The following is a 13,857-nucleotide window of genomic DNA, read 5'->3' as shown; positions in this document are numbered from 1 at the left end:
ACTCACCTCCATGTCATCCAAGATGTTAATGTCTTTCTTTCTTCAGTCGCAAAGAAATTAGGTTCACTTCCAGAACAAAAATTTACTCACCCCCTTGTCATCCAAGATGCTTAATTTCTTTATGACTGAAGAAAGACATGTTTTTTGAGGAAAAAATATAAGAAGAGTGGACTTCTATGGTGCCTGTGAGTTTGAACCTTCAAAATGCAGTTAATTTGCAGCTTCAAAGGGCTCTAAACGATCCCAGTCGAGGAAGGAGGGTCTTATCTAGCGAAACGATCAATTTAAAAAAAAATCCGTTTCATGACAGTTAGGGTATGTCAAAAAAACTCCCATCTCCTTTTTTTCCTCCAACTTCAAAATTGTTATTCATCGCTGTTTTTTTTTCTTCTTTTTTTATAAAGGCTGTTTGACCCTCTTTGTGCCTTCACTTTGTAAACACTGGGTTGGTACTTCTGCAGCAATGTAGTACGATTTTGAATTTGGAGGAGAAAATGAGATGGGAGTATTATGACATACCCTAACTGTATTGAACTGGAATACACAGAGTTCACGCAGAGCTAGACAAGACAAGCATTTGAGGTTAAAAAGTATACAAGTTGTACTTTTTTTTTTTTTTTAGAAAATAACCAATCGTTTAGAGCCCATTGAAGCTGCATTTAAACTCTAAAAAAGTCAATTATCTGTACATTTTTGTTCTGGAAGTGAACTTCTCTTTTAAGTTTTTTGAGAAAAACATTCCAGTATTGTTTTCCATATAGTGGACTTCAATGTTGCTCAACGGATTGAAGGTTAAAAATGCAGTTTCAATGGGCTCTACACAATCCCAGCCGAGGAATAACCTCAAATGCTCATCTTGTCTAGCTCTGCGTGAACTGTGTATTCCAGTTCAATACAGTTAGGGTATGTCAAAAAACTCCCATCTCCTTTTCTCCACTAACTTCAAAATCGTCCTAGATCGCTGAAGTACTGCCCCAGTGTTTACATAGTGAACTTGCAGAAACAGGTCAAACGCCTTTTACAGTAAAAGGTAAAACAGCAATGTAAGACGATTTCTAAGTTTGAGGAGAAAATGAGATGGGAGTTTTTCGACATACCTTAACCGTATTGAACCGGAGTGCATAGAGTATACATGCGCATCAAGATGAGCATTTGTGGTTAAAAAGTGTATAAATACGTTTTTTAAGAAAATGTCCGATCGTTTCGCTACATGACACCCTTATACCTCGGCTGGAATCGTTTAGAGCCCTTTGAAGCTCAATTTTTAACCTTCAATCTGTTGAGCACCATTGAAGTCCCCACTATATGGAGAAACATCCTGGAATGTTTTCTTTAAAAATCTTAATTTCTTTGCGACTGAAAAAAGAAAGACATGAATATCTTGGATGGCACTGGGGTGAGTAAACGATCAGGAAATATTTATTCTGGAAGTGGAGTAATCCTTTAAATTGTTGGGAAATATTATTTAAATTTTAAATGGCTGTGAATTTCTTTTGTCTGACCCCCTCAGGTTCTCGTGGACGGGAGAAGGGAGAGTTCACTAATCTCCAGGGAATTTCAGCTTCTAATAATGGGAGGGTTATTGTAGCAGACAGCAACAACCAGTGTATACAGGTTAGTCAATGCATGGAATAATAAAAATTAGTGATGCTCCGATTGATCGGCCGATATTGACTAAAAATAGCTTGATCGGCGAACCCCAAAAGCGCCAATCACTTGACGTAAATTACTCGCGCAACTTTTTCCACACGTGCATGCACGGCACACAACAGCAGAGCGGAGCTTACCAGTGGCAAGTTCTCCCGTCTGGAAGTTTTTGAAAGTGTCCGATAAAGATGGTTCTTCAAGATCATGACTGTAGCCTATTTCTACAGTTTTTTTTTTTTTTCAATATAGTTAATTTAGAGTTAGTTTCATTTCTACAAATGGTGCAAACTCTGCTAGATTATAGATGAAAGATTCCCATTCCCCTGCCATTCTGTGATCGGCAGTGATCGGCAATCGGCAGATCATGATCTTGGTGATTGGTAATCGGCCCCAAAAATGCTGATCGGAGCATCTCTAATAAAAATCATAAAACGTTAATGATTTTAATAAATACTTAAGTAATCAACCAGTGTGTCACAGTAGTTTAACTTGGGATCAATACAGCGATATAGAGATTTTTATTGCATTTAGTGCAATATTGGATCATTTTGTATTTCTGAAGGTGTTTACCAATGATGGACAGTTCAAAGCACGCTTCGGGGTCAGGGGTCGATCTCCAGGACAACTGCAGAGGCCAACAGGAGTGGCAGTCGACACGAATGGAGACATTATAGTAGCTGATTATGATAACAGATGGATCAGCATCTTCTCTCCTGATGGGAAATTCAGGGTAATGTTTCCATCACAATTTAAAGTTTATATATGCCCAATTCTACAGAATTGGTCTGGAAAAGCCTTGGGGGAAAAATGTCTTTTTTCAAAACATCTGTATGCATGCAAATTGTGTAATATCCAAGGTACACATTTCTGGTAATTGTGCAGTTTGTTCTCATATTGTATTTTCAGAAAGTGTTTGAAAGTATTTGCCCTTTCTCCGAATTGGTTACTACCAATGATTTCATTAGAAGAGTTATATTGACCTATTAAGATTTTGTTTACATTTTAAATTACACAGGTGCATCACAATAAATTAGAATGTCATTGGAAAGTTCATTTATTCCAACTTAACTCAAATTGTGAAACTCGTGTATTAAATAAATTCAGTGCACACAGACTGAAGTACTTTAAGTCTTTGGTTCTTTTAATTGTGATGATTTGGCTAACATTTCCTGCCTTGTCTTCTGGACAACAGTCAGATCAGCAGTCTTCCCCGTGATTGTGTATCCTAGTGAACCAAACTGAGAGACCACTTTGAAGGCTCAGGAAACCTTTGCAGGTGCTTTAAATTGATTAGCTGATTGACATGTCAACATATTTTAATTTGTTACTCACAATTAAAAGAACCAAAGGCTTAAACTACTTCAGTCAGTGTGCGCTGAATTTATTACACGAGTTTCACAATTTGCGTTGAATTACTGAAATAAATGAACTTTTCCACAACATTCTAATTTATTAAGATGCACCTGTATTTTTTTTACTATTTTATTAAAAAACTTTCAGAAGTAAATCAATAATTACATTTTTATCATTTCAAGTGTAATTTATGAGATTTGTTTTGAATCCAATTTTGAATCCAATTTTTCTTTGAATATACATTGAATCAAAACTGATCATAACATCTTATGTTTCGGTACTGACTGCATAGTTTCGGTAGTGACCACATCACATTACAGAATTTTAACCCACATACTAAAATACATTAAAATTGCATAACTGTACTAAACTTGTGTTTATTTCTCCCAAAAATGAGGATTATGTGTTCCCTTTTGTCACTACCAAAACAATGACATGTTTCGGTACCAAATGTTTTCTGGAATAACTACTAAAAAGCGTGTTGACCTTCACTTTTTAAAAGAATTAAAAAGATACTCTTAAAACGATTTCAATATAATTTTGTCATTTGGGGGTTAAGGTTTGGGCAGCCACCTCTCAATTGAAAGTACCCAATAAATTATGATTGTAATTATATTAAGCTTAGTAATATTCGAAGATTAAGATTTGAATACTTAAATGCGTTTGTTTGTGGGACAGTTTTATTTTTTTATACTGTAATTTTCCTCTAAACATCCCTCTCTTTTTGTCTGCACCTTATGTAGAATAAAATCGGTGCAGGTCGTCTTATGGGACCCAAAGGAGTAGCTGTGGACAGGAACGGTCATATCATCGCAGTGGATAATAAAGCCTGCTGTGTGTTCATCTTTCAATCTAATGGCAAACTGGTGACCAAGTTTGGAGCCAGAGGCACTTCAGACAGACAATTCGCAGGTACGGCGGTAGAAACTGCATCACAATGCTAATAGAGCCAATGTTGAATAATGTCATGCGGTTGTGGTGGTTAACCCAAGCACTGAAGAGTTGCAGCACCCCCTGTTGTGTGCTGTGACTGCTTGTCTTCTAATATCACTTCCGAATACCTCATTTGTCCAGCTCAGGAACTCTTCTTGTGACCTAAAATGTTACATTTAATCAATAAACCTTAAAGAAACGAGATCAATGGTTTTACTACAAGAACCACTCTGGGAAGACAAACGCCACAAAAGGCCGGTGTGTTTTATACAGAAATGGCCAGATTTACCCAGGCTTCAGTTCCAGTGTCTGAAAGGATGTAAGCTTGTGTCAGTTCTGTTCTTGTGTTTTACTTTAGCATAAGCCAGTTTCAGTTGCATTATCTGTCTGTATGATAAATAATGAAGGCCAATGCATGCAAACATGTAAGAGCCTATATTCTGATAGATGCACACATACTAGTCATGCTTTTAGAAGTTCATCAAACACTTTTCCTTCTGTTGCTTATTTTACTGTTTAAATATATCAGTTCCTTTTTTCTAACCCTTGTTAAGCAAGTGCATGTGGACTGGTTTGGGGGTGTGCATCTCCATTGTTCCTCTGGTCTGCTTCCAGAACTTAGTTTGCATCCTCACACTACTTGAAATGTTTTTGAAGTAGCTCCTGCACTTTTTTTATTTGCTTGAATCCCTTCTGCCCTGTCGTTTATTTGTCTCCGCTCACCCTTGTTTGTGTTTTTCCCATTCCTTTTTAGACAAAAGTGGTGCAAAGTTTGCACTGGAGCAAAAGTTTAGTAAATCTGGCCCTGGGTTCAGTAAGTATTGAGTGAATTCTCATCCCAGAATGTGGTGATTTATCTTACTGAAATTAATTTTAACCTAAAACTGAATTCAAGTCTATGATTTTGTGCTTTGTGTACCTAATCAAAAGTCGGCCAGAAATCAAATTGTCAAGCATCACGAGATCTATCTGATCAGTTGGGAGGTCTCCTCTCCACTTTTTGTCTTTATCATGTCTGAATGTCTCTTCTGCCTATTTTTTTCTTTTTTTCTCACATGCAGGTCCGCACTTTGTTGCTGTCAACAACAAGAATGAAATTGTGGTGACAGACTTTCATAACCACTCCGTCAAGGTGAGTGATGTTGATATGATGTTTACAACTTTTCACCTGGTTTAAGAACTGAACCATAGTTGAAGAGAAGAATATCACAGAGACTTAAGATACAGTTCACCCAAATATGACAATTCTGTCATTAATTACTCACCCTCATGTCATTCCAAACCCGTAAGACCTTTGTTCATATTTAGACCACAAATTAAGATATTTTTATGAAATCCGAGAGCTTTCTGATCTTGCATATACAGCAACTAAAACATTCCAGGCCTAGAAAGGTAGTAAGAACATAGTTAAAATAGTCCATGTGCCATCAGTGGTTCATCAAAAATGTCTTAATTTTGTGTTCTGAAGATAAATGGTCTTACGGGCTAGGAACGACAAGAGGGTGAATAAATAATGACAGAATTTTCATTTTTGGGTAAACTAACCCTTTAAAGTTGTGTCTGACTTGGCAATCATGTTTAACTTGACTGACACCTAGTGGTGTGGATGCATCCTTACAGAACAGCAATACATTTCAGGTACTGATGTCTTTAGTTAATTATCAGCAGTCAGCAATGATTCATTTATTCCACAAGTGAAAGTCTCCGATAATAGGGGTTATAGAGGTTAAAAAAAAAAAAAAAAAGTACTATTCATCAGGTCATATGATTTTAAAATGGCACATAAAAGATGTTTAGATACAGTCCACAAGAGAAAATAATAGTTGAATTTATAAAAATGACTCCGTTCAAAAGTTGTTTTCTAATACCTGAATGATCCACTGCTGTTTTTTTGTTTAGTGATATTTGTTCATGAGTCTCTTGTTAGTCCTTAACAGTTAAACTGCCTGCTGTTCTTCAAAAAAATCTTTCAGGTCCCACAAATTCTTTGTTTTTTCATAATTTGTGTATTAAACCCTTTCCAACAATGACTGTATGATTTTCAGATCCATCTTTTCACATGGAGTACAACTGAGAGACTCATATGCAACTATTACGGAAGGTTCAAACGCTCACTGATGCCCCAGAAGTAAAATGATGCATTAAGAGCTGGGGGTGTAAACTTTTGAACAGAATGAAGATGTGTACATTTTTCATATTTTGCCAAAATATCATATATATATATATTTTTTGTACTGCCCTTCAGAAGCTGCAGAAGATACTTACATGTTTCCCAGAAGACAAAATAAGTTGAATTAGGGCTGGACAATATATCGAACGATATTGTGAGGCGCGTTTAGTCAATGAAGCCGGTACTTTGATTAGTAGTAAATCTCCATCACGTGCGTTCCGCTCAGGTTCGCATTCGATATTAAGCTCGATATGGCGTAGCTTGTCAGAGATTTACGTCTCTGTGTATTAATTGCCGCTTCAGCGGAACCTGAGCGGAACGCACGTGATGGAGATTTACTACTAATCAAAGTACCGGCTTCATTGGCTAAACGCGCCTCACAATATCGTTCAATATATTGTCCAGCCCTAAGTTGACTTTACCTTAAAGTTTTCAACCCCGGTTCTTAATGCATCGTGTTTTCTTCTGGAGCATCAGTGAGCATTTGAACCCTCTGTAATAGTTGCATATGAGTCCCTCAGTTGTGCTCAAAAGATGGATCTCAAAATCATACAGTCATTGTTGGAAAGGGTTCAAACACACAAAAATGCTGAAAAACCAAAGAATTTATGGGACCTGAAGGATTTTTCTGAAGAACAGTGGGCAGTTTGACTGTTCAGGACAAACAAGGGACTCGTGAACAACTATTACTAAACCAAAAAAAACACAGCTGTGGATCATTCAGGTAACAGTTTTTATTTCTTACCAGTAAAATTTGTAATCAAGGGAAAAATTACTGAATATGTAGTATTTTATTAAAGTAATAGTACACTCCAGAATTAAAATTCTGTTATTTTACTCACCCCTGTCTTTCTTCAGTCAAAAAAAAGTCCAATTTGCAATTGTCTCATTGCAGTTTCAAAAGGCTCTACACAATCCCAGCCGAAGAATAAGGGTCTTATCTAGCAAAACGATTGATCAAAACAAAACATTTATACTTTTTAACATGCACGTAGTCACACAGGAAAGGTCATGCGTGAAATAGGCGGAAATTCCGACCCAGTGTTTACAAAGTGAATGTGCAAAGAAAGTCAAACGCCCTTTACAAAAAAAAAAAGATAAAACAACGATGTCGAAAAAGAAAATGAGATGGAGTTTTGGCCCTACCTTACATTTTCAAACCGGAATACACAGATGAAGAACTAACGTGAACTTTCCAACGTGATTATGTAATGGGTAAAGTCATAGACAAGACCCTTATTCCTCTGCTGGGGTCGTGTAGAGTGCTTTAAAGCTGCAGTTTGGACCTTCAACCATTGATCCTCATTAAAGTTCACTATATGGAGAAAAGTCCTGGAATGTTTTCCTCCAAAACTGTTTCTTTTCAACAGAAGAAAGAAAGACATGAACATGGGAAATTTTAATTCAGGAGTGAACTAATCCTTCAAATATGGGTGATTAACATTTATATCTCTTCAGGTCTACAGTGCAGATGGAGAGTTTTTGTTCAAATTCGGGTCCCACGGAGAGGGAAACGGCCAGTTTAATGCCCCCACAGGGGTAGCTGTTGATGTTAACGGCAACATCATTGTAGCAGACTGGGGCAACAGCAGAATACAGGTAATGAATCCTCTAAACACCAACTTCCTCTTTAAAAGTAGCACTTTTTAAGACAATTTTAATTGTTGTTTTTTTTTTTTTCTCAGGTGTTTGACAGCTCAGGCTCATTCCTCTCCTACATCAACACAAGTGCTGACCCTCTGTATGGGCCGCAGGGCCTCGCTTTAACCTCCGACGGCCACGTTGTGGTGGCCGATTCTGGTAACCACTGCTTCAAAGTCTACCGGTACCTGCAGTAACACCGCAGGTACTGCCACAAGGTGCCACAAACTCTCCTGCGACTTCGGTTCACCACAGTTTGCATAGTCATATCAGAGAAATCCTCAGTCAAACCAGAGAGGAAGAATCAAGTGAACAAAATGCACTTTTCTTTAATTTTCTGCTGATGTTCTAAAACAAAGAACTGCTTCTCTACTAAACCGGGAATGTTGATTGTAAATAACAGAAACCATATCAATAAGCACAGATTCTTATTAGAAACCATGTAAGTTGTGTATAAATAAAAGATATATATATAGCAACATTTTGTTAATCGCCATCTTAAAACCCTTGCAGAAAGTCAACTATTTCCAAAATTCCTCTCCGATTTCATAGTGACCTGACCTTCCCCTGACTGCAACAGTTGTGCATTTTACACTCTGCATCTGTAAATATACAAATTTGTGTACATATGAACATATTTGGTGTATGTAAATGACACTGGCTTGTTGTATTGTCCTATGACAGCATTTGCCACTGAGATTTCCCTCTACCTGAGCTATTCGGTGAGTGCTTTCAGTTCACATCATTCAGAGCTGATCATCCCTCACAGATATCAACAGCACAGGAAGTGATGCGCATCCCTGCTGTGCTCTTTAAAAAATAACCACTAAACAAAGGAGCCAAAAAGGACATATTTTTTCCATTCCAAATTATTTATTTTTCTAAAGCACAAGGCTACTTTACATGTTGAAAAATCCAGCTGAATGAGGAAATATATCCAAACCCAAGTATTTCACATATATTGCCTCTAATTTTTAATGTTCTCTAAAGATGATCAGCTACGTGGAATTATATCTCTTCTCTGTAAATAATCATACGAGCACATTGTGTTCACAGTGTAGCAACCAAATGTTGTCTTTAGTCAGTATTATAGTTTATGCTTTATTTGTCTATTTATTTAATGTTTTGTACACATTTTTGTCCTTCATCACCAGCGAATGATTTCAATATCACCTCCCTTTAATTTTGTGGTTTTGTCTCTTTGAAGGTTATGTGACACCACGTCTCCTTAATAGGCTACTCTCTGTGACACTGTATAAGGTTAATGAACGGTGGCTCACATCTTTAATATCTGTGCAAAGAACATTTTTGCATGTTACTGATTTTACTAGCATTGGCATATGGTTTCTGCAGCAGCGAGGTACCTGTAATGATTTGCTATTGCCAGGCTGGAGATTAAAAAAATAATGTAATAACCAAAAAACAAATATTCTATACTGTATATTGATTCATAATATATGCGAATTGCAAGTTGACTTAATTAGTTGCTTCCGTCACGATAAAGGCCCGTTCACAATAAGAATGATAACTGTAATGGTAACTGTGAGAATACAATCGCTCTACAGTAGGGTGACCAGATGTTCCCCTTTTACAGCACGTTCAAAACAACGACTACTTTCACCACCAGAGGGCGCTGCGAGCTATACTGATTATTAATTACGCAATGCTACTATCCACCTTATACTACGTAGAAGCTACACTACAAACCAGTGTGTTCATAATTAAAATAATATTGTAAGACACACCGATTTGCAATATCAAGCCGTTTTATACAGCTGAAAATAGCTGGACGCAGATGAGACCGAAGCCAGACCTTCAAAATTGACAAATGCACTGTAAAAAAACAATTGGTTGAGTCAAGCTGCCTTAAAATTAAGTTCAGTCAACTAAAAAAAAAAAAAAAAAAGTATAGTCAACTTGAAATGTTAAGTTTTACTAAGTGACCACTTAAAATTGTAAGTTGAATCAACTCAAATATCTAAAGCAGCTGGGTAACAGCTGTTGAGTTTAACAAACCAATTTTTTAGTTTAGTCAACTCGAATATCTAAGTTGTCACTTCAAGTTGACTAAACTTTTTTTTTTAGTTGACTACACTTAAAATTAAGGTAGCAGGGTAGAAAATACGGGAAAAATAAGGTGGATAGCCATGAAGAACTTGGACGAGTTAATAGAATAAACTACATTTTTTTAAAAAACAAATCAACGATAAATGATTTAATAAACTAAACTAAATCAACTTAATTTTACACTTGCAGTAAGCACATACTCAGTGGTCAAAAACTTTACACTCACGGTTTGTGAAAATACATTCAGAAAATTTTGAAAATATTTGTTACCCAGTTTTATTTATCATATGTGACCCTGGACCACAAAATAAGTCATAAGTAGCATTTGTATCAATAGCAAAAAATACATTGTATGAGTCAAAATGATTGATTTTTCTTTTTTGCTAAAATCATTAGCATATTAAGATCATGTTCCATTAAGATATTTTGTAAATTTCCCACCGTAAAAATATCAAAACTTGATTTTGATTAGTAATATGCATTGCTAAGAACTTAAAGGTTGTATCAGCGATTTCTAGCCTAAAACATAAAGTGTCAATTTCAGCTGACCTTTCTTCACGATCCGCTCGCTGCCTGCCCCATAAATTGTCTGTGAAAAAACCGCGTCTCTCTGGTCAGCCTAGGGTCCGAGATATGCCAAAAAAAACAATCGGCGCTATCAACTATTCCACAGATAAACAAACCGTGTTCCAACCAATCAGCGTCAGGGGTTTGGTGTTGTGGACTTTCCTACTGGTGCAGGGATGTGAGGGAGGTGGAGCGAAAGTCCACAACACCAAACCCCTGACGCTGATTGGTTGGAACAATGTTTGTTTTTGCTGTGGAATGGTTGGTAGTGCCGATTGTTTTTTTGGCATATCTCGGACCCTAGGCTGACCAGAGAGACGCGGTTTTTTCACAGACAATTTATGGGGCAGGCAGCGAGCGGATCGTGATGAAAGATCAGCTGAATTTTACACTTTATGTTTCAGGCTAGAAATCGCTGATACAACCTTTAATTTGGACAACTATAAAGGCGATTTTCTCAATATTTTGAATTTTTTGCACCCAAATATTGCCAAATATTGTTCTATCCTAACAAACCACACATCAATTAATTTAAAAGAATTGACCCTTATGACTGGATTTGTGGTCCAGGGTCACATGTGTTCTCATATCTATGGTTTTATTTTTGTGTTTTCTTAAAGTCAATTTTTATAATCCTATTTTGAACTGTTAACTTTTTGCAATAGTTGCTATTTACTTTTCATAGTGTGATTGTTGGTGAACTGTAGGCCTGTTAATAAACTAGGGTAAATCTGATGTTTGATCTCAAACATCATTGTAATTATTAATGATGACATTAATATATGGAAACCACAACAATTAAAAAACAAAATCATACACAAATTGTCCCTGTTTTCTCATTTGTAGATAATCACAAGTGAGATTTCAATGATATGTTGACCACTAAACTACATACCCGGTTTTCATTTCAGAAATCTGGTCACCTTACTCTAAAGTTGCTGTCAAGTTTAACATTCTTGCGAGCAAAATCCAGAATCCACAAGATGAGAACTTTTGCATGAGAGCTAAAGTTATCCACACGCACAGGAATTTGATGTGTTGACTGTCAGAAAGCTGCTTGTTTTGAATGTGTGAACTGTGCTTTGTGGATCACGAAACTGTTCCCCGAAAAAGTATTGGAATCACTTTTTGCAGAGCGATTTTTTTTTCATTAACAAAAGCTTTGACATTCAATCATGTTCAGAATAAACAATGTTATCATCTGTTGGTGTAAACGCTAATATAGTTTTTATTCTTATTTTGAACGGACCTTATTCTATCCAATGCATGATCTAGTGCTTGGACAGATGATTTAGTAAATGTGCTTCATCAGTTTAAAATAACAACGAAGATCTTGTATAACATGAAGAATCAACCGTATGTTCATTTTACTGGTCAATTATTGCAGTTTGAAATAAAACTGTAAATACAAGTCACTTGAAAATTACATTGTGTTTTTTAATCCAAATGATTCAAATGTTTTATACTGTGGATTTTAGGGCTGGTTTTGACACAAATTTCACGATTTGATTCCATTATGATTCACAATCTGGCAATTTGATAGAGATTATTGTGGATATCTACACTACCACCAAAACGTTTTTGAACAGTAACATTTTTAATGTTTTTAAAAGAAGTCTTTTGCTTACCAAGCCTGCACTTATTGATCCAAAACACAGTAAAAAATATTTAAAAATTGTAAAGTTTTTGCTATTTAAATAACTGTTTTCTATTAGAATATATTTTAAAATGTAACTTATTCAGGCAATTTAAAGCATCCTTGCTAAATAAAATTATTAATTTCTATAATCTTTAAAAAAAAAAAAAAATTATACTGACTCCAAGCTTTTTGAATAGTGTAGTTTATAATGTTACAAAAGCATTTTATTTCAGATAAATGCTGATCTTTGTTTTAAGGATTCTTTGATAAATAGAAAGATCCAATGTACTCAACTGTTTTAAATATTAATAATAAATTAAATATTAATAATAATACAAATGTTTCTTGAACAGCATATCAACATATTAGAATGATTTCTGAAGGATCATGTGACTGGAGTAATGATGCTGAAAATTTAGCTTTGATGACAGGAAAAAAATTACATTTTAAAATATATATTTAAATAAAAAGCAGTTATTTTAAATAGTGCAAATATTTTACAATATTGCTGCTTTTGCTGTATTTTGAATCAAATAAATGCAGGCTTGGTGAGCAGAAGAGACTTCTTTAAAAAAAAAAAAAAGACTGTTCAAAAACATTTTAATTGGTGATGTATCAGGTACAGTACATGCCCAATTTTCTCAAGAAAAAAATCTTTACTAATGCTGTAAAATACATTAAAGCCAGTTGGTACTGTGCTATAATTAATGCTATAAAATCATAAATACTATACTTTATATACTATAAAAATGTTAAAATGAACTGATTTGGATACAAAAGTTTATCAACAGAAAGTTACAATAACAATTATATTTCTACTACAATTCATATATATATATATATCTTGACAGATTTATTCAAACATAAACATAAGAACAGTAGAACTTATAATGAATGTTATATAAGGTAAATATATTTAGCTCCTCTCTAAACTAACAAGTTTATGGTCACCAAATATGCTAGTTTTTTTTAGGTAAATGTGACGTTGTATGACTGTTTACAAGCTGATTGAGCAATTACTTGAGACAGGATGCAAATTTCGGTAAGTTGTACTCTTTCTTTTAACATACCTTTGGATGTTTATTTGTGTTCGTTTCTTGCTGAAACACGTAATAAATAAGTTTATTCTTCTCGATATCTTGTCAAGTTCATATAAGTGGCAGCGGGTATGTCTCTGGCTTATTTTCAGCGTGCAATTCATCAACTGTAAATTTTGATATTCGGACACAATATGGAGTATCTACTAACTCTGTTATGTTTGAACAATACTATGAATTGCTGTACCCCATGGATTTTAAGTATTTGGATTTTATGAAATGTGCTTTATCTAGGGAGGAAAATTATTGTATGACTAATTTAACTTGCTTGGGGTCTATGGCTGGAAGTAGAGTTAGTAACTCAGTTAAACGAAGGAGTCTAATAGTTTTAATGTTGTTAATGTCTGGGAATGTATCTCCAAATCCAGGACCTTATACTGCCTTAAGTTTTACTACTCCAGCTGAGTTAAAAACAAGATCTGGATTGGGTTTTATACATTTAAATGTTCGTAGCTTGTTGCCCAAATTGGATATGGTATACATTTGGGCTAAAAATACAAATGCGGATGTGATAGTTATATCTGAATCCTGGCTTAACAAATCTATCTCAGACAGAGATATCAGTATTAATGGTTATAAGGTTTTTAGATCAGATAGATTAAATAAGGGTGGGGGGGGGGGTTTGCAATTTACGTCAAAGAACATCTAGAGGCATCATTGCTACTTTCGGTCTCAATACCAAAACAGTATGAATTATTAGCTTTGAATCTCTCTGTGTCCAAAACCCTTCAGATCACTATAGC

General features: G+C 35.4%; 1 protein-coding gene across 4 annotated transcripts in view; it reads left to right on the top strand.

The window, feature by feature from the left end:
• Nucleotides 1-13,152, top strand: part of trim3b (tripartite motif containing 3b) — a 52,969-nt gene extending 39,817 nt beyond the window's left edge. For 3 of the 4 annotated variants that reach the window (XM_073829109.1, XM_073829108.1, XM_073829107.1), the window contains exons 7-13: nt 1,511-1,614; nt 2,210-2,377; nt 3,744-3,912; nt 4,688-4,747; nt 4,995-5,065; nt 7,562-7,702; nt 7,789-13,152. In XM_073829109.1, coding sequence (XP_073685210.1) covers nt 1,511-1,614; nt 2,210-2,377; nt 3,744-3,912; nt 4,688-4,747; nt 4,995-5,065; nt 7,562-7,702; nt 7,789-7,941 — 866 coding nt within the window. In that variant the 3' untranslated portion in view covers nt 7,942-13,152. The remainder of the gene's footprint in view (nt 1-1,510; nt 1,615-2,209; nt 2,378-3,743; nt 3,913-4,687; nt 4,748-4,994; nt 5,066-7,561; nt 7,703-7,788) is intronic. The other variant, XM_073829110.1, reaches the window with a different exon arrangement.
• The last annotated feature ends 705 nt before the right edge of the window (nt 13,153-13,857 follow it).

This window comes from Garra rufa, chromosome 23 (genome assembly GCF_049309525.1).
Source record: "Garra rufa chromosome 23, GarRuf1.0, whole genome shotgun sequence".
Lineage (NCBI taxonomy): Eukaryota > Metazoa > Chordata > Actinopteri > Cypriniformes > Cyprinidae > Garra > Garra rufa.
The sequence above is the reverse complement of the archived record's forward strand: the minus strand, read 5'-3'. Positions and strand labels throughout refer to the sequence as shown.